At 56.2% G+C, this 19,507-nt stretch overlaps 1 protein-coding gene across 3 annotated transcripts; it reads right to left on the bottom strand.

Annotated features, from left to right (window-relative positions):
• Window positions 1–1,136: 1,136 nt before the first annotated feature.
• PGF (placental growth factor) lies at window positions 1,137–14,976 on the bottom strand. Of its 3 annotated transcripts, XM_070403559.1 has the most exons (7): window positions 14,590–14,976; window positions 13,351–13,393; window positions 8,948–9,144; window positions 8,070–8,146; window positions 5,973–6,002; window positions 5,804–5,866; window positions 1,137–1,874 (listed from the first exon to the last, which is right to left on the bottom strand). In XM_070403559.1, exons 1-6 carry the CDS (start codon window positions 14,662–14,664, stop codon window positions 5,809–5,811), a joined length of 480 nt encoding a protein of 159 aa, XP_070259660.1. In that variant the 5' UTR covers window positions 14,665–14,976; the 3' UTR covers window positions 1,137–1,874; window positions 5,804–5,808. The 3 variants fall into 3 exon arrangements, with proteins under 3 accessions (XP_070259660.1, XP_070259670.1, XP_070259665.1); XM_070403569.1 differs by lacking the exon at window positions 5,804–5,866; XM_070403564.1 differs by lacking the exon at window positions 5,973–6,002.
• Window positions 14,977–19,507: the final 4,531 nt, after the last annotated feature.

Raw genomic sequence — 19,507 nt, 5'->3', positions numbered from 1 at the left:
TTCCTTTCCTACTCATCCCCAGTGCTCTCGGCCGTGGGGGCGGATTTTTGCTTCTGGCCTCCAAGAGCTCCCCCTGTCTCTGTCTAGTTCTCTCCAGGGATCTATGGCCTGTGTCGGAAGACTGACCTCCATGTGGGTGATTTGGGAAGCTGAGAGCCTTGGAGATGCTACTGGGACTGAGCTGGGGTCCCCGGGGCCAATCCAGGGCCTGGCCGAGGAGAAGGGGTGCTATTCTCAGCTCTTAGTCCATCAAAGGCAATGGCTCAGCATGGCCTCAGCCCAAGGGGAGAGAAGCAGGAGAGAAAGTGCAGTTCTTCTGCAAAGCATTTGCCCTGGGGCTGGCCCACACCCCTTCTGTGATCACCAGCCAGAGCACATTCTGACCAGAGTGTCCTCCAGGGGGCCCAGGCCTCAGCGAACAGACTGCCAAGGCCAGCTGCCTCAGCAGGGCCAACCCACCCCACCCACTGGACTGTCCAGGGCTTCCCTCCAAAGCCCCAGGCGAGCCTGCCCCTGGGCCCCTGTGGGTTTGTCCGGAGCAGCCTGCAGTGAGTGGGGAACTCCCCTGCCCACAGTACAGGCAACAATAAAACTACATCCCTTTCGGACCAGAGGTAGATGGGGGTCTGACAGTATGTGGTTTGGACTGAAAAAAATTTAAAAAGCACTTTTTCTCCTTTCATGCTAAGGCCTTCAGGAGGAAGGCAGAGTAAGATGGGAGGTAAAGGGAGTGGAAATCGGGCAGCATCTGCAGACCCCTGCACTCAGTAGCCTGAGCAGGCTGGAGATGGGGGGGCCAGGACCTGAGGAACCCCCATTCGCTCAGGGTCCATAGGGCCAGGCACGGGCCAGGAGGGGGGGGACTGTGCTCTTGCATTAGAAGGTGTTCATGGGATACTGGGGCCACGTTCCCCCAACTTTGGGGCCAGGACTAAATATTGGGAATCCCCCTTTATAGGAAGAGTGGACCTCAGGGTTCCTGCTGAAAGCAGTTGGGGAGATGGCACCCCAGGAAGCTGCAGGAGGCTGCCGCCAACCGGGGGCGGCCCCGGGCCCACGATCCTTTTTCTGTCCTGCTTCCACTTTCTGCTGCTCGCTGCTCCGGCAGACACTCCCTGGAGCAGAGGTTTCCAGACTAGAATAACTTTATTCAAGAGAATCTGGCTTGGCAGCCAGACAGCCATGCAGGCAGCGTGCTCCATGCCCAGCCTGGGCCCCCTCGTTGCCTGTGTCCCTGAGAGGGGCAAGATGGTGAAGTCTTCCTTGGCCACAAAGAACCATGTCCCAATACAAGCTGTGGCGAGATGTGAGGAGAAACCGTAGGGGACGAGGAGTTGCCAAGGCCCCGGGCGACCGCTGTTCTCCAGAGCTGAGTGTTCCGCTCTCCAGGGTCAGAGCCGCTGCCAGGAGGAGGAGGAAGACACAGGGCCCCTCACCCCCTGGCTGCCTTCCCACGCAGCCTGGGCCATGGCCTGCTTGTCCCTGCAGAGCCCAAGGCCCAGGGACAGGCGGTGGGTTCTTCCTCTTCTCTTCTTCCTTCTCCAGCCCCTTGGGGGCCCCTCAGGCCTCTGGAGCCCGGCTTGCCCCTCGCAAAGTCAGGTCTTGCTTCTTCCCAAGCTGAAGCACACACGGGCCATGGCTGTCTTCTTTCTCTCACGTTCTGCTTAAGGCACTGAATTCCTGAGGGTCCTGTCCCTCCAGGCCCCTCATCTTGGAGGGAGGAGTCATTCAGCAGGGATGCAATTGGCTAATAAATAGAGGGCAGGTGCCAGCAAGGAGGTAACTGAGAGTGTGATGATAATAAATACAGGAGCCGGGTGTGGGTCTCTCTCCTCCGAGGAGCTGGTTATCTTGGGGGAGAAGGAGCAGCTCACCTGTCAGAGACCAAACACAGAAAGCAGGTGTCAGCACGCTGTGGAGGGTGCGGTCTCTGCTACGGGAGCGGGGACAAACCCAGAGGGGAAGCAGGGCAGGGAGCACAGGGAGATTGCAGCATGCCTGGATCTCTGCTTGCACCAAAGAGAAGCCGGGAGCTACCCTTCACCAAGCACGTCCCCAGGTGCCCAGCCAGCCCTGCGCTAAGCACCTTCTCATCTACCCTTCACGATATCTCATGGGGAAGGCACTGTTATTATCCTGAGAAAATGGAGGCTCAGAGAGGTTAGGAAACTTGCCCAAGGTCACACAGCTAGTCAGTGACATGAACCCAGTCTGGCTCCATACACTAATACCTCTGATTACCCTAGGGCAGCAGTCTTCAGACGAGGGTGCAGGTGTCCCGAGAGGTACATGAAAATTGTCCAAGACCTATATGGGTGCTGATGGCTTTAAAAGAATCTATTTTCAGTTCTCCACCTGAAAACTGCCCGCCTGAGAGGTCTGCTTCCCCATCATCCTGAGAGTTCGCCACAATTACCTTCTCACCTGGCAGCATCCTGCCCATTCCAAAGCCCTGACAATACTGTGGCCCAAGGCAACAGTATCCAGGGGACACTAAACAAAGAACTTAAGGTGTAGGTGCTGAGAAAGGAAATATGGGAAACAACTGGGTAACCGAGCCTTTTGCAAGTCAGGTGGTTTCCAAGTCTTTGCTTTCAACAAATTAAAGAACAACTCAACCGAATGGTCAGCATCTATGTCATGAGAAGTAATTTTTGTTCGCAGATCACCTTGATGTTTTCGGGAAGGAGTTTGTGGATGAAAAGGGGGTCACATACTAAGTCTGACAAGCTCAGGGGAGGTCAGCTCAGGGGCCCTACAAACTCAGAGACTAAAAGTAACCACACAGGGCAGTCTGAACATAGAACTTCCTAACTGAAAGCTATGGCAGAAAGTCATGTCCTAGGCCTGTAGCTTCTTTGGCAAAGTTCAATCATTTCCTCAATGAGCCTAAAGTCTTTCTGCTTCTAAGATAACATACCTTTGAAATGTCAGAGTAATTTCTTTTTCCAGGCCCCTCGGGGAGCAACTTCCCACCGGATCAGGAGACCACAGAACCCCTCATGGGATCTTGTTCCCGGAATCCCCTCTCCATGTGCTATAAATGTTACTCAGCACCTGCCCGGTGCCCTCCCACGCAAAAGAAGTATGTGTCTATCCGTTTTACTTTCTACCCAACCCCAGAGATTTTCCCGCTTTGCTTTCGCCTGCCTCCCTCATCTACGGAGCACCAGCGAATTTCATGTAACCCTTCTTTTGTCTCCTTTGATTCTCAGTTCAGGGACACCGCCTAGGCCACCTCCACAGAGATCCGGCTCGCGACTCCTTTGATTCTGATGTATAAAAATATACGCTGCAGAGCATTTTCTCGATCCATTAAAATTTTTCTTCCTGGCAATTGTCAGTTTGATTCAATTAAACTTTTAAAATTTCTCTACAGGTTTGGATGGTTCTTATGGAGACAAGTTCAAGTAATTAAGTGACATGTCGTCCCATCTACTTGTTTATGTGAGCATGGTTTCTCACCCTTTTCATCTATAAAACTGGTGATCAGGAATGGAATTAATGCCGAATCCTGTCTCAGTCTGGCAGGAGGTAACATTCATTAACAAGTTAATTAATTGAAAGAGGTAGTTACATCCATCTCATCGAGATGCATCCTTGATGAGATTGATGTGTTTTTAAAAAATATATATTTTTAAAAATTGATTTTGAGAGAAAGAGGAAGAGAGAGGGAGAAAGCGAGAAACATTGATGTGAGAGTGAAACATCCATCGGTTACCTCCTGCTTGCCCCTTAGGGGGATCGAGCCTGCAACCTAGGCATGTGTCCTGACCAGGAATGGAACCAGCAACCTTCCGGTGCACAGGACGATGCCCAACCAAGCCATACGGGCCTGATTGTACTTTTATATTGAACACTTATTAAAATATAATGTATTTGTGCTGTTTTGATCAATTGGTACTGCAGATAATTATTGTGATAATCCATTCCAGGAGAAAATTTAATTTAGAGTTTATGTTTACAGGACAATTAAAATAATTCAAACTTATATGCCATTGTTGTAGCAGATACACATAGCAAGGTGATATATAAAAGACTTCAGCATTAAAATAATTACATTTGGCTGAAATGTTGTGGGGGAAGTGAAATGGAAACAGAAGTTCAAGGAAAGAAGAAGCAATGCAAATATGCAACCACTATTAGAGGAGAATGTTCATATTTATATTTTTTTTGTTGCTGTTGTTCATTTCTTTTTAAAGTGGATGATGGTGTTAAATTAAAATGCCCTGCCGGGCCAGCGTGCTCAGTGATTGAGCTTCGACCTATGAACCAGGAGGTCGCAGTTTGATTCTAGGTCAAGGCACAAGCCTGGGTTGCAGGCTCAATCCCCCGTGTAGGGTGTGCAGGAGGCAGCCAATCAATGATTCTCTCTCATCACTGATGTTTCTATCTCTCCCTCTCCCTTCCTCTCTGAAATCAATAAAAATATATATATTTTAAAAATGCCCTATCCTATAGGCATTCCATCTGAAGAGTTATCTAGTGGCTTTATATTAAAACATTAATATTTATAACATGCCAGAAATGATATCCTTGCAACTATTTACAACGTTGATGGAAAAGTTCAGTGTTAACTTAAACGTGAGCAAGAGAGCACGTGGTTTTGAACTTCCGTCAGGAGATTCCCTGGGAGACGTCTGAAGAGCGCTGCCCTGGTCAGTGGAGCCTCAGGGCCTGCCGGCCTGCCTGGCTGTGGGAGCCCTGCATTGCCTGCACTGCCAACTCCTTCCCCGAGCAGCTGCCTGGGCCCAGGGAGAAAGGAGGGCCCCACGCCTTGGGAGACCGGCTTCCCTAGAACCCCTGCCTTCACGGAGTGGGGTGGAAGCCTCCGGGGTCAGCTCCAGGCCCACCGTCCAAAATGATTTCCTGGAGTCTTGGAGCCGAAAGGACCTGTCATGTGACTAAGTCACTGTAGAGGTGAAATATTTTGTTTTTACTCTTTACTCACATATTTGGGTTTTCCCTTCTCTGATCCTTCTCTGGCCTGGACTACACTCAGGCCTGGACTCCACCCTGGGCCTCCAGGTGTGAAGCCAAGAGGGACAGGTAACACTGAGAGGGAAATAGAAGCGAGTGGCCCCCGGAGCCCCCTGGAGGGGGGATAGAAATGCAGGGTGTGGGAGCCAGTGGGCGGTTGCTCCTCCCCAAGGCCTCTAGGAAATAGCCCTGACTGCTTTCAGCCATTGGACTTTTCATCGCTAGAAGGTAAGCACTGAAGAGAAAGAATCTTGTTGGCTTGTTTGCTGGTATACCCGGCAGACAGTCAAGTATTTGAAAACTATTTCTAGAATGACTAAATGCTAGGTGGGCCCTGACCCCTCATTTTACACAGAAAGAAACACTAGGCCAGTGGTCGGCAAACCACGGCTCACGAGCCACATGCGGCTCTTTGGCCCCTTGAGTGTGGCTCTTCCACAAAATACCACGTGCGGGCGTGCATGTACAGTGCGATTGAAACTTCGTGGCCCATGCGCAGAAGTCCGTATTTTTTGAAGAGCCACACTCAAGGGGCCAAAGAGCCGCATGTGGCTCGCTAGCCGCAGTTTGCCGACCACTGCACTAGGCTCAGAGAGCTGACATGACTTGCTCAAGCGATACAGAGACTCGTGCGAAGCCAGGACAAGATCCAAGGCCCCCTGAGGCTTCCTGGGCCCTAGAATCTCTAAAAATGCATCTCCCTGGTCTGGCCCCTAAGACTGCTCTGGTCCTTGCTTTCCCCATCCCCAGCATTAACCCTGCTGGTGGGGGCTCCCCTCTGGCTCAGCCTCCTTGTCATCCCTGGGCCCCCCAGCACACTCACAGGTGTCAGTCTGTGGGTCTCTGCTTCTCTTTCTTCCTCTTCCCACTGCCCTTGGGTCTCCTCCTGCAATAAGCCAAAAGCATCAGGACAGAGTGGCTGGGAGCTTATCATGCTGGGACAGGGGCTGGCAGGCCCAAGAACAGCCTGGAGCCCCAGCCAGGCCACTTACCTTTCTGGCTTCGTTATCTGCGACACAGGCCTGGGAAAACAGAGGCCGGGGGAGAATCAGGAGAGTGGTAAGTGTGGGCTGCCTGCCACCCACTCACCTCCCCTCGGACATTCGGATCCTGGTCCTGCAGTTGGCACTGGAGCCACTAGGGGGTAGCATGGAGCTAGTGAGGAAGAGATGGCCAGAGGCCTCTGGGCTTCAGCTCCCACTCTAGACTCCGGTGACCCCTCCAAGGGAGAGACGAATTTCCCCTCGGGGGCCTTTCCATAACCTGCACTTCTCAGTCTCTGGGCATCAAATCTGGGGATTTGTGAACCTGTCCTTTCCTGTTTTCTCTGTTTATTTTTCCTCTTGTTCCTGCTCTTCATTCCAGGGTGCACCCAGTTTCCTCAAGGAGAGTGAGTGAGGCCAAGGGAGAGGGGGTGGTTGCTGCCAGCTAAGGCTGCCTGTCAGGGCACAACTGCCACCTCTGCTCCAGGGATGTGATGCTGCGGGCAGCGGCAGGAGGAGCGGGTGAGGGGCGGAGGCAGGGCAGGTGAGCACAGCCCCGCGGTCACCAGGCAGGTCCGGGCTCTGCTGCGGGGCTGTGGCTGTTGGCCCAGAAGTGAGAAGAAAGGTGTCCCTGTTGGTCAGCCTGTTGGAAGGGGACAGGGCCTCCCTCGGTCTTCCCTGGGAACAGGGGTGGGGGTGTAGGGCAGCGTGGCCAGGGAATGTTGCCCTCGGCTGGCTGTCTCCCTAGGGAGCCAGGGCAGGGGACCAGGGCCTCTTGGACTGCCTGGTCATGTCTGTGCCATCCTGGGCACGTCAGAGATGCTCGTGGAGCCTCCGTTCCTCGCCTGCCTGCCCCAACAGAGTGGCTGTGAGGGCAAAGGTGGTGTGGAGCGTGAAAGATCACTGGTCAGCACTGTGCCTGGGAGGGGTCATTGCTGAACTATCGTTGTCTGGCTAAGCCTGGCTGGGAGGAATGGGGGGGAATGGGCTGAGGCAGGGCCCCCAACGGCAGTTTAGTGACGGGGGCCTAGAGCCTGGGCTCAGGTCCAAGAGTGGGGCCAGAGCCCTGGACACTGAGCAGAGCCAAGGCCCGGGCAGTGCGGGGTCTCCTGGAGAATGGCCAGGAGAGGTAGCATGAAAAAGGGAGGCTTAGGTGTTGGACAGGCTGGGGTTCACTCATACGCTGTGGCAAATCATGGAACCACCAAGCCTCAGTTTCCTCATCTGTAAAATGGAGCCGATGATAGTACCGACCTCCCAGCATTAAGAACAGGGACCTTGTCTGTTTTGCTCACCACTCCATCTCCAGCATGCAGGACAGAGCCTGGCATACAGTAGGCGCTCAATTAATTCTCATTTGAATGAGTGAGAACATTTGAACACTGAATGAGAAAACACATTCAAGTGCCCAGTGTGGGGCTAGGTGCACAGAAGGGCATTCCCACCCCAGAATAGGGCTCAGGACCTGTTGTCTGGAGCCTCCACCCATAGCCCAGGGCCACCAGGACCGCACCTCAGCGGCTTCTCTCTTCCCTAGGCCGGTCGGCAGTGCTGGGCCTGCTTCTCCTGGAAACGAATGCTCAGATGCCCTGGGAACAGGCTGGGCAGAGGCTCTGCTGGGTGGGGGTGCAATTGTACAGAAACCCCTGTACCTTCTTCCTTCTGCCCCTTTCCTCTTGCCATAGCTTGTCCTTCCCTGTGCTCCTCTGCCCAACTGTCCCCTTCCACAGGCACCAGCCTGGCCCAGAACTAAGCCCAGGCTTGAAATGTCCTTGCCTCAGTGTCTCTTCCAGGGCTGTGGCAACTGCCTCCCAACTCAGGGAGGGGATGGTGGGCCCTGAGCCCCTGAAAGTCTGGGGCGGGGGGGGTTCTCAGGCTTCCTTCCCCCTTGTGCCTTCTTGGCAGCTGTGCTCCAACTCCTGGGACCACTTCCTCGGGCAAACACTGGCTGATGCGGGGACAAAACACAGCTGCCTCTGGTCCCTGCTTTCCCTGGCCGGCCTCCCTCGGCCAGGAAGGAAGAGTGGCCTGCAGCAGGGATGGCGGCCATGTGACTAAGGCTACCACGTGCACGGGGCCTGTCCCTGCCACTCCCTGAGCACCTACCTGCACGCGCAGTGTGTGTGCTGGGAGAATGTCATCTCCACGTAGGAGGACCGATGTTCAGAGCTGATCCTCAGGATCTGTGGGAGAGAAAGGTTGGTGCCTGGGTTGGGGGGTGGCCGTGGGTTTCCAACATTTTCCACGCCCTCCTTGGGGGGAGGACCAGACTCCATGTTTCCCCCCACCCTTTGGACGACATGCCCTCATTCTGCTTTGAGGAGTGGGGCACAGCCCTCCCATCAATCAGCATGTGGATCTGAGGGAGGCACTTCCACGGCCACCAGCATAGCAACAGCGTAGCAAGGGGGCCCATGCTCTGGAGTCAGAGACACAGGTTGAAAGCGTGGCTCCTCTCCCTGCTGAGCAAGGGAAGTAACATCCCTGAACCTCACGTTTCTCATCTGTGAAATGGGAGTAAGACTTGCCTTGAAGGCTGAATGGTGAGGTAGTGAAGTGCCTAGCACAGGGCTTGGCATTACTCAATAAGTGTGATACGAACCATTGTGTGTGTGTGTGTGTGTGTGTGTGTGTGTGTGTGTAAGGTTCAGGGCACCAAGTACTCCTGGTATAAACAGGGATTTCTTGAGTCTGAGCAGATTCAAATCTTTCCCATCCCCTACCAGATACCCTCGGACCTGGGGTGGGGCTAAGCTAGAGCCTGAGAGAGCTGATAAGGGAGGGAAAAATGGTCCCAAAGTTGGGATGCAGGCTCCAAAAGGCGGGGCACCATGCTGGGTGGAAAGGGCCTGGGAGTGAGCTGCAGTCCTGTGACCTCGGGCTGCCCTCCTTCCCTCTCCAGGTGCCTCCCGTAGTCGGTGCTGAGAACCTCTGAGTAGGGTGTGGACAAGGGGGCAGGCCGGACGTGAGGAGACCCTCCCTACCTGCATGGTGACGTTGGTCGTCTCCACCGGCACACAGTGCAGGGCCTCATCCCCACAGCAGCCCGTGCAGCGCAGCAAGGGGACACAGGACGGGCTGAACATGTACTGCGTCTCCTGGGGGTACTCCGACAAGACGTCCACCAGCTTCTCCATTGCCCGGCAGTAGCTGCGGCCCCACACTACCTGGAAGGGCATCACTGCAAGAGGGCACAGTCAGCTGGTCAGGTCAGGAGAGGCTGCTCCTCGATGCCCCCGTCCTGGCTCCTGAGCCTGGCAGAGCCTCCTCCTCCAGGAAGCCCTCAGCCTATCTGAGCCCCCTCTGCTCTGAACTGATGCAATCCCTTTGGGAAGTCTGCTGGACCTTTAGCTGGTCTGGCAGAATTTCCCAGTGTCCTGAGCTCTCCCCTGTGTTCTCAGTGAGGCACCCACACCTGCCTTGGGTCCCTGGAGCTCCGAGGAGCGTGCCCGGGCTGCCCCCAGGCCCGCTGGGTCTTCCTCAGGCCTGCGCTGGCGCTTCCTCCGTCCTCGGGACTTTGCAGAAAACATTTCTGCACATTCTGTGAGACTGGCTGGCAGAGTTCGCCCTGGTCTTTATTTCCTGCCCCACGCTGGGCCGGCTCCTTAGCCAGGCAGCCCAGCCTGCAGCCGGCCCCGTGCTCCATCCCTACTCCTCATTTTACCTGGACCAGCCCTGGAACCAAACTGGGCCACATCACCGTCATTCCCACCTTTGGGCTATGTCCCTCCCCCACTTCTCATTTCTAACCAAATACAGCTTACCGCCCATTTCTCCAGGCCCACCTCCCCGCCTCTCCAAAGCTTTCTCCAGCTTTTCTAGTATGAACAGATGTTCCTCCTTTGAGTATAACTAGGCCTCAAGGGCTGGCCTTATCTCAATCACTGGGGCTCTTATCTCCTTTACAAGCAAGTCGAGGCTCTGTGAGGACAGGGACCCAAGCACCCAGTAAACACAGGCTAAATAATGACTTATTGATTAGATGATTGTTCACTGAAGAATATCAGGGACATTCCCCATCCCCAGCCCTGGCCCCTGACCCCCACGATGTCCTGTGGTCATGAGCAAGAGCTTTTGGGGGCTGATGTGGAATCTCTCAAAATATGCTACTCCTTCAGGGGAAGGCCTGGGGCCTGATCCCAAAGAGAGGCTCACAGGACGTGAGTAACCAGAAGCAGGAGACCTCGCTTCCAGTCCTGGCCCTCCACGGACTGTGTGACCTTGGGGAGGTCACTTAACCTTCCTGGGATATCAGTTTCCTCAGCTGGGGAAAAAGAAGCAGGTTGGGAATAGATGGTTGCTAAGGTCTCTCCCAGCTCTGACAGACAGTCTGTGATTCTGGGCACACAACCCAGTCCAGCCTTGAGACCGCGGGCAGATAAACATCTCTGGCCCTGGGTCATCTTGCCCTACCCATGATGGCTGTCCTCGGCTGGTGGCAGAGGGCACGGGATCTGGGTCAGCCAGCAGCCATCATGGTTCTCCCAGCAGCCCCCTCACCTCCTTTCTAGGAGGCAGAAGGGGCCAAAGTCCATCCCATGGAGCCTATGAGGATGTGAGTCTCAGGGTAATCTCAGAGGAAAAATAAACTTCAGCCTCGCAGAGGCCCTGGGGAAAGGCTGCAAGCTGGTGGAAAACACCCAAGAGGCGGTGTGTCCACGTGGAGCCGGCCGGGGAGGCCACAGAGGCAATAAAAACCATGCTTATCTGGGCGTCTGCCGCTCCACTCTGCTTTGTGTGCTTAGGGGGCACTGGGGCTGGGCCCGGGCATGGGAGGAAGACCGGTGCCTCCCCTGATCCTGCCTCCCAGGCCACTGGGACACTCTCCCTGCACCCCCAAGTGGGAAACAAGCCCCTCTTCCCACAAGCAGCCCGAAGCCCCAGGGAAGCCAGCCTCTGCAGTGCAAGGTCAGAGGGGCACCTCCCTATCACAGCTCCGTGAACGCCTGTTTAGTCTAAACTCTTCATGAGGCGATGTAACTCTGGACGTTTAATCTCTGCCGTGGAAAACATAAATAACAGCAGAGAACAGCCAGCTGACAGTGCCGTGGAGGCTCAGGATCCTCCCCTGGGAGCAGCCATTAGGGAGGGGACAGCAGCAGAGAAGGGGTATCCCAGCCCCCTACCAGTCTGCAAACAGATTCCCATCCAGCTGGGCTGTTGGGGCCACAGCCAGGTTAAGCAGAGCCAGCTGAGCCTTGGCGGCAAAAGAAGGGATTTCCTTTCCTCACCCCCACAACCCCCCACACAGACTGCATAGACGGGGCCCAGGCTCCAGGGCCCTGAAACCCGCCACTTTCTGGACCACATGGCAAGGCTGAGGGGGTGAGCCGGGCCTGCTGTACCTGGCAGCCACCAGGAAAGAGGGTAATCCGTTCCTGGAGGCCGCTGCACGGGTGTGTGGGGGAAACAAAGGCGCCGGCTGGGTAAGGGGCCAGTTGAGAAAGGCGTGGCCACTCCCAGCTGTGGACTGAGGCCCTCAGGAAAGAGCTCTGCTCAGCTGCTCCTGAGAGCACTGCCTCTGGGCCGAGAGGCAGGGGTCGGGGTGGGAGGAGTGGGAGGCTGTAGCCCAGTGAAGCGCCAGGCCAGGGCGAGGCCATGCAGCAAAGGCTGCTCCCAGGGCCACGAGTGGGTTCTCGACAGCTCTGTGGGTGAGCCTCCTATGTGGTTCCAGCTGCCTAACCCCTGGGACGGAGGAGACTCAAGAAGGGAAGTGCCTGATCCTGAGAGCAAGCTCCTGGGGAGGCCCCTGGGAGGCCACAGGGCTGGGCAGAGCTGCTGGCCGCAGCCCAGGCCCGGCAGGTATCCTCTCCATAGTCACGGGTGGGGTGCACAGCCAGCCTGCTGCGAGGGACACGCTGCTCATGCCTGCTCAGCCGTGAGCCGTGGATACTGAGGCGTGTCCAAGGCTTAAGGCAACTCCAAGGGCCTCTGTGAGCCTCAGAGTCTCCGTCCATAAAACCGGGAGAACACAAGCGCCTTCCTACTTCACAGCCCGCGCTCCGCACAGAAGTATAGTAAATGCCCAACACTGTTACACGACAGTGGCAGTGAAAACCAGCATCCACGGCTGCAACGTGCAGGCCATGCTGTCTCTTGTCCGGGCTTAGCAGGAGGGGATGGCATTGGCAGATTTTGATAACTGGGGTCCAGAGCTCATGGGACTGCCCATGGCCACAATACAGGCTCCCTGACTGGTGAGGATGGAGGTTAGCTGCCCTACTAGATAGACACTTCCAAGCCTCCTCACCCTCGTCCCTGGAAAATGTGTACTCCTGTGTCCCCACCATGGAGTCAGCGAATCCTACAAACTTAGGAAAAGCCTTAGCTAGTATGTAGTCTACTGCTCCCATTTACGGATGAGGGAACTGAGGCTTGGGCTTCTTCAATAGCTGTTGCCTGAAATGTGCTAAAAGCATCAAAGAGGATATGGGGTGGAGATGGTGATGGGACCCTCCCTGGATCTAAGAGAGCATTATATTGTGCTAGTCTCAGAGGGCACAGCAAGGGGAGAGGGAGTATCCATGAAGTCAAGAGCTGCTGCCTCCCCCACCTTCTCAGGACCTGGGATTCAGGCATGAGAGTGTGGCCAGGCCCAGGAGAAGACAACTACCAGACAGGCAGGCCAGCAGAGAGGGTGTTCCCAGCCCCAATTGGCTATCATGCATGTGTGTGTGCATGTCCCTGCACACTCTCACTTCCACTGAGCCATGGGAAGCCTCAGGAACGGTGTGTGGCCTGACTGCACGTCTTGGAGAGGCAGGCAGGGAGGAGCAAGGCAGGGTGCCTGGCATGAGCGTCCTGCCTTCTGCACGTATGTCTCTTTGGCAATCATCTAGCCCTTTGAAGATTCCCTCTTGATGCAACCCTGGGTGGAGAGTGAAGGGGCCAGGGAGGGCGCGACTCATGTTCTGTCTGTTTGTAATCAATGAAAAGGCCTGGCTGCTGGGAAGGGCTGGCTGCTGGGAAGGTCCCTTCTCCCCTCCTGATTCTCTTGATGGTTTGCCCACTATACCCAGCTCCCAGACCACCAGTCTAGCCCCTGGCACACTCACTGTCCACACTGCCCTCCAAGACCTCATCTGCCCCCCGACATCATGCTGGGAAGGGGCTCTGAACCAACTAGACCAACCCTGGGTTACTGGCCCCAGCTTTGCTCTCTGGGTGACCCCGGCCCAGGAATACACCTCTCTAGGCCTCTGGGTCACAATGGGGAGTTTCTCAAGCTCTGCCAACTTGGTCAGCCAGGGCATCAGCCAGCTTGCCGACTTTCCCAAACTTAATATCACCCTGCACCCACCCTTCAGGCCAGTCCCTTCCCACCCTCTGCAGAGGCGTGAAAGGAGAGGGCTTGGTGAGCACACACACACCAGCCCAGCTTGCTTACCTTTCGTCTGTGACGAGTTGTTTCCAGCAGACAGAGCCGGCGGCTGTGGACAGAAAGGTGCAGAAGTGAGGGGGATCATCACAGGCCGTGTGCTCTGAGGCCGAGTGTATTGGCAAGAGCATAGCGGGCCACCCGAGCTCCTTCCCACCCACTGCACACTCTCTGCCCTGACTCCGAGCTGTCTCTTTCCATGTCCAACTAAAACCTCACTGGACCCACCCAGCCCTCACTCTGGCCTCAGTTTCCTCATTTGGAAAGGGTGGGAGTCTGGAGGCGTTTGGAGTACTTTGCTTTCTGTGTCTCAAAGATCTTGCAATTCTTCGGGGTCTTCCTCCTCCCCAGCCCCCTGGCCACCCTGCTGGGCCCTATGCAGCCTGCGTTGGCTGGGTGCCAGAGCCTAGGAGAGGTGATCAGCTGGTGGGAGCGGAGGGGCTGGAGCGGGTGGCGCCAGGAGCTGGTGTGCCGGTAACGTTACACCTCTGGCCAGCCCTGCAGCAGCGGGTGGCTGCTGGTGGGGCTTTCCTGCCCCAGGGTCTGTCTAGCCCACCCACTCCTGGGCTGGTGCTGAAGACGCCCAGGGCAGTGGGATAGCGCAGTGGGATAGCTCATTGGCTTTGTCAGGATTTCACTGACCAAGCTGGCTCCTGGCCAGACTCCCCCGGCTCCTGGGAAAAGGGCCCTGCTCGCTTCCCCAGGCCCTGCACGTGGGACCTCCGGCTGCCCACCCGGGAGAGCTGGTACAGCAGGACCTCTTGTCTGGCCCCGGGCCCTCCCTGGAGCCCTGCGCTCAGCCCCGGGGCAGGCCCCAGCCTCCCCACCCATGGCTTCTTCTGCTGGCTTCCCCCTCCACCAGACCAGGTCAGAGGTCCTGGGGGCGCCTGCCTGGTCACAGGCCTCGACCCTGACCACAAGGTCAGGGACCGGCCTGGGATTAGTGGAGAGATGCTTTTAGCAAAGCCACGGTGGCTCCAGGGGCCAGACAGGAAACCTCCCTCCCGTCCCTGTGGCTTCCCTGCCCCCACCACGACAGACCCCAGAGCTGAAGTCTGGGACAGCCCGGCCTGAGGTCTCCTCCCAGACAACGTGGTCCAGCCCGACTCCTGGGAAATGTGTGGACATCCTTGGAGGTGCCGCTCCAGGGAGTGCGTCTGTGGTTTCGGGGGGGGGGGGGGCCCTGCTTTGAGTGCTGGGGTGGAGGAGATGAGGGGAGCCAGGCTGGGATGTGGGGGTGGGTCTTACCTGGGGAGACACAGCAGGCAGCGCCAGCCCCGCCAGGAGCTGCAGGAAGCAAGTGAGCAGCCTCATGGTAGGCATCTTCTCAGACGTCCCGAGGCAGGGGGCTCCGAAGGGAAATCACCATGCTCACCCCGCTGGGGGCGTCCCTGGGACGGGAGCGGCGGAGCTGAGTCAGGGGCTGGATGCCCTCCTCGAGACTGCCCCGAGGTCCCCGCTAGTGGGCTAGCGGCCCGAGCATCCTCTGGGGGCCCGCAGGTAAGTCGTGGCTGGGGGACCTGATTCGAAGCGCCCGGTGGGGTGGGCAGGCGGCCGCCGGGGAAGGCTCGTCGGGCGCTCCGCGCGACCCCAGTCTCCCCGCGGGCCGGTGAAGATGCGGCTTCCTGTTCAGACAGCAGCTCTTACGGGACTGGAGCTGGTCGGCGACTGGGTTTCGGGAGCTGTGAACGGGGCGGGGCTCCAGGCCGCCCCGCCCACCGCGGACGAGGCTCTCTGGGAGCGGCCGAGCCCCGAACCCCACCGGACCAGCGGCGGGGCGGTGCGGGGCTGAGTGCGCTCGCTCGTCCCGCCACGCAGTGCGCGGAAGGGGCTCCGCACGCGGACCCTCGCGCTCCCCCGGAGCCCAGCCCGCAGTTTATCCCGGGGCCGGCGGAGCCTGGTGCCCGCGGAGCCTGGTGCCCGCGGCGCCAGCACCCCGTGCTGCCTGCGGAGCGCCCGCGCTTCTAGGCTGGCTGCTTTGCGTCGGGGCATCGAGCCTGTGGTCGGAGCCCCGCGTTTGCGGCGTCTTACCACTAGGAAGGCGGCAACTTGGTCTGGCCCTTTATTTCCAGGGCCACCCTATGCCGTCCCCACAATCCTCAGGCGGGAAAGAGTGCCCCAGCATGTATATATTGTGCATACACAGGCATTCGAGGAGTGGGCGTGTGTGTCCTTGACGGACAAAACCCAAGCCAGCTGACTCCAGAACTGCCTCTCTGCCCCGTGCAGCCGGCTCCCCTGTGGGAAGCAGTGTTCTCGGGCCCTCCCTGCGGGCCCACCACAGGCAGAGCGGAGTGTGGCCCAGCGCGGCCTTTCCGCCGGGGCCCAGGAGGAGGAAATGCTTCCACTCGCAGGGGTCTGCCCACAGGGGTCTAGTGTGTTTGTATGTGCACGTGTCTGTGCATGTGTGTGGGGGCATGTAAGTGTGACTGTGAGGGCCCACCCGTGCTATGAGTCTCTGTGTGGTCTGCGTGTCTGCGTGTGTCTGCTGTATGTACAACTGTCACTTGTGTGTGGACCTGGTCCCTTGTTAGCTCTGTGATTGTGTGTGTGTGTGTGTCCTCTGTGTCCCTAGGTGTGTGTGGGAGGGTGTCTGGATGTGCATTTCAGTGGGATTGTGAATTTGCATGCCTTCCTTTGTCTTCGTGTGTCCTGCTCCGTGTGTGAATGTTTGCACCACCTTCGGTGTGTGATTGTGCATCTCTGTGCATCTGTGTGTGCCCTCGCGTGGTCCTCACTTGTTCATCACCACCGCCCTCCATGCACAGCTCCCTGGCTGCAAGGACCTGGCAGAATTTGGGGTCATGGGTTGGCCCAGGCCTGGAGCTTGTGGATGGCTGTGGGAAAGGAGGGAAGCCAGGGCGGCGGCCCCTACATTCCAGCCAGAAGCAAAAAGGCCAGGGCAGCCCCAGCTTTCACCCCAGTGACCTCTGCGTCCGATGCCTGCCTGCCCACCCACGAGAGGCTGTTAGAGATGCTGTTTCCTTGCCTAGCCAACCCCAAGCCCGAAGGTCCAGAAGCCAGGGGCCAGTTACCTATCAGCTAAGCGGGGGCTGTAAGGAACTTTCTGACAAGTTCCAACACGCTGGGGCTCATGGAGCAGACAGACTCCTTTCTGGGCTGGGGTCATGGTGGAGGGTGTCTGGGAATCACTGTACATGTGAATGGAGATGAGTAGATGTATTTGTGCATATTTGGTCCATATGTGTATGCCCATAATATCCGTGCATACAGATGCATGTGTTCATATGTGTCTTTATTTTCAATTTGAATTTGGGTATTGGAGTATCTATTGTATTTGCTTGTGTATAACTGAGTGTTTTGAGCATTTGTTTATAGGGCATATTTGCCTATAACGGTGTATGTATAGAGCTGTGTATATTTGTGTGTTTGTACTGATTCATTCATTTTTTCAATTGACAGATATTGCTTCAGCCCTAGTATGCTCCAGGCCCCGTTCCAGGTGCTGGGCATGTCATATGGAGGCTCCCTGGAAGTTTACGTTCATGGGAGGTGGCGGGTACCGGTGTCTGGGAAGGCCACAGCTCTCTCTTTTACACTCTGGAGTGTCTGGGCAATGTCTGCATTTCCCCCAAGTGTGTGTCAGTGTTTTTTGTCACTAACCTGAGCACCATACCCTTCTAAACATGGCTTCTTGGGCTTGAGATGTCTTAGATAGGGTAGGTGGTAGAACCCAAAAGACCCCCAAGTATCCATGGGTTCAACAGAAGCTTCCTCTTGCTCACATCCAGTCCGGGGTACGTGTGCAGGTGGCTCCAGTCCTTGCCAGCCCTATAACCTCAAGGAACTTCCTTTCCTTCTCAGAGCCCCGCTGTCTCCGTCTAAAGTGGGAACAATAATAGTACTTACCTCATAGGTGAGGACTGCTAAAGCACCTGGGGTGCAGGAAATGGTAGTGTTAGGCATGATTTCTAATAAGCTTTTGATTCTAATTAGAGATCTGAAAACACGATAGTTACAGAGCAGAGTCGTCATCATGGAATGAAACAGAAAATAACCTCATGCTTCTGCCAACTGCAGAGGAGCAAAAGGCTGGGGGGTTTGCAGGTGCGTGCACACACACTCGCACACACAAATTCTCACCATCACCATCCAGGCGATCAGTCCTCAGCCGTCCTCGAAGCTTTTGAGTAGATTCAGGTGCTGAGTAGATCTACTGGCCAAATCTGTTCAAAACTCAGCATTTAACTATTTATCATCACAATCATTTGTTGTTTTATATTTTATATAAATAAATAGCGAATATTTATTGAGCACTTATTATGTGGTAAACAGTGTACCTGGTGCTGTAAACACCTCAAGTCAATGAGTTCTCCCGACAAACACATGAAGTAGGTTTTAATTATTCCCATTTTGAAGATGAGGAAAATGGAGGCACAGGGAGTGTAAGTAATTTGCCCAGAGTCACTTAACTATGAGAAGAGAAGAGAAGAGAAGAGAAGAGAAGAGGGAGGGGGGAGAGGAGAGAGGAAAGAGAGAGAGAGAGAAATATCTATGTAAGAGAGAAACATCGATTGGCTGCTTCCCGTATGTGCCCCAACCAGGGTTTGAACTTGCAACCTAGGTATATGCCCTGACTGGGAATTGAACTTGCAACCTTTTGGTGTATGAGACATGCTGTAACCAACTAAGCTACCCGGCCAGGGCCTTCTAAACTATTTTCCAACTATGACTTTGCCTTCTCTCTTGACGACGATTTGGCATCTCGTGCTAGAGCAGTGCCTAAGGTGACCCTGTCCCTGAATATGGCAATAGGTGGGTGGGAAGTAGAGTATCCAAGGGCTAGACTCTCCCCCTTCCTGGCTGCCAGGGAGAGCAGCAGTGGGCAGCAGGGGCTGACAGCCTTTCCACTTCATAGGCTAGACGCGCTATAGCCGCCTGCTACCCAAAGTCACCGGCAAGAAGATGCTTGGCTGGCCTCCTCTGTCTTCTCCACCTGCCTCCTGGGCCCCACCCAACCTCAACCCTGAGCCCCTGTCCATCTCTTCATGCACTCCATCCAGGCCGGCTCCAGGGGCCATGCTGGCCACCACCACGGGGTGAGATGTCCCTCATCCAGGTTCCCACAGCACCTTGAATTGCCTTCATCATGACCTGGCCCCCAGTCTCACCACTACCCAGCTGCTTGCCTAGCTTCCTGCAGACTGTAAGATCCGCGAGGACAGACGCTTGTGCACCTTTGGATCCCCGCTGCCTTGTGTAGTCCCGGCACACAGTAGGGGCTTACTTAGTGTTTGTGAAGCTGGGCCAGTCCTCAGAGCACTTTCTCCTCTCCACACAGGAAAAATGTCCCAAGTCTGCCTCACCTCCAGAAGTAGCCTTCCTAGACCCCATACTCAAGACAACCTGGGTGGTCCTCTCTGGTGGGGCAAGAGCATGGGAGGACAACCTCGGGTTACTGTGTAATCATGCCCTGGGCTGGTCACCACAGCCCCACCAGCCCCCAGGGGACAAGGCTCATGCCCTGGCCCAGAGACCAGACGCCATGGGAGGCCTAGGGTGGGGCCCAGTTGGAAGGGAGATAGAGCAGAGGCCAGGGGCGACCGAGTGGTTCCCAGGGGCGGGAAACGAGGTGGCACCCGCCACGAGGGCTGTGAACAAGGAAAGCCAGGCGAGGTGCCGCAGCCTCGTTCCAGGCATTTGGGAACTTGGCAGCCAGGACTGGGTTTTTCGTGTTTTCTGTAATTATTTCCCTTTTGTTCTCCCTTAGTATTTAGTAAAGCCCTTTGTGAAAATGCCAGCTGGTCTCAGCTGTGCTATGAGGAACGACAAAGGGGTACTCTGTACGTTCTTGTCCCTGAGCTTTAACAGAGGGATCTAGCTTAGTGGTGGCAGCGAAGTCAAGGACCATCGGGAGCCAAGGGGGGCCCTGGGGCCATAGCCAGCACCTCGTGTCCAGCAGCGTCCCTGACGCTGAGCTTCCTTCCAGGCTCTTCCAGGCTCTGGCCTGGGCAGTATCGAAACCAGAGGGGCTGGAAGGCCAGCCAGTCGTGGCTGTTTTGAGGGAGGGCTTTTGTTCAGATTCCAGTGGTATCCAAAGCCCCCGAGAAATCCAGAGGCCGGGCACCTGCTGAGCTCCCGCTACTGGTCCTCCCCACTGGGGGCTACTTGGCAAGCTGCTGTTGGGGAATCAGGCTCATGAGCT

The sequence above is a fragment of the Myotis yumanensis genome, unplaced genomic scaffold, assembly GCF_028538775.1.
Source record: "Myotis yumanensis isolate MYYU_CA2020_CCGP unplaced genomic scaffold, mMyoYum1.0.hap1 SCAF_1, whole genome shotgun sequence".
NCBI classification, from domain to species: domain Eukaryota; kingdom Metazoa; phylum Chordata; class Mammalia; order Chiroptera; family Vespertilionidae; genus Myotis; species Myotis yumanensis.
This window is presented reverse-complemented; position numbering and strand designations above follow the sequence as displayed.

What these genes read in the sequence shown, in the direction of transcription:
- PGF (XM_070403559.1), bottom strand. Translation starts at nt 14,664, where the DNA reads ATGCCTACCATGAGGCTGCTCACTTGCTTCCTGCAGCTCCTGGCGGGG. An exon ending in TGCCTGCTGTGTCTCCCCAG is followed by an intron (nt 13,394 to 14,589) that starts GTAAGACCCACC and finishes TTCTGTCCACAG; the next exon opens with CCGCCGGCTCTGTCTGCTGG. An exon ending in CAGATAACGAAGCCAGAAAG is followed by an intron (nt 5,867 to 5,972) that starts GTAAGTGGCCTG and finishes GGCTTATTGCAG; the next exon opens with GAGGAGACCCAAGGGCAGTG.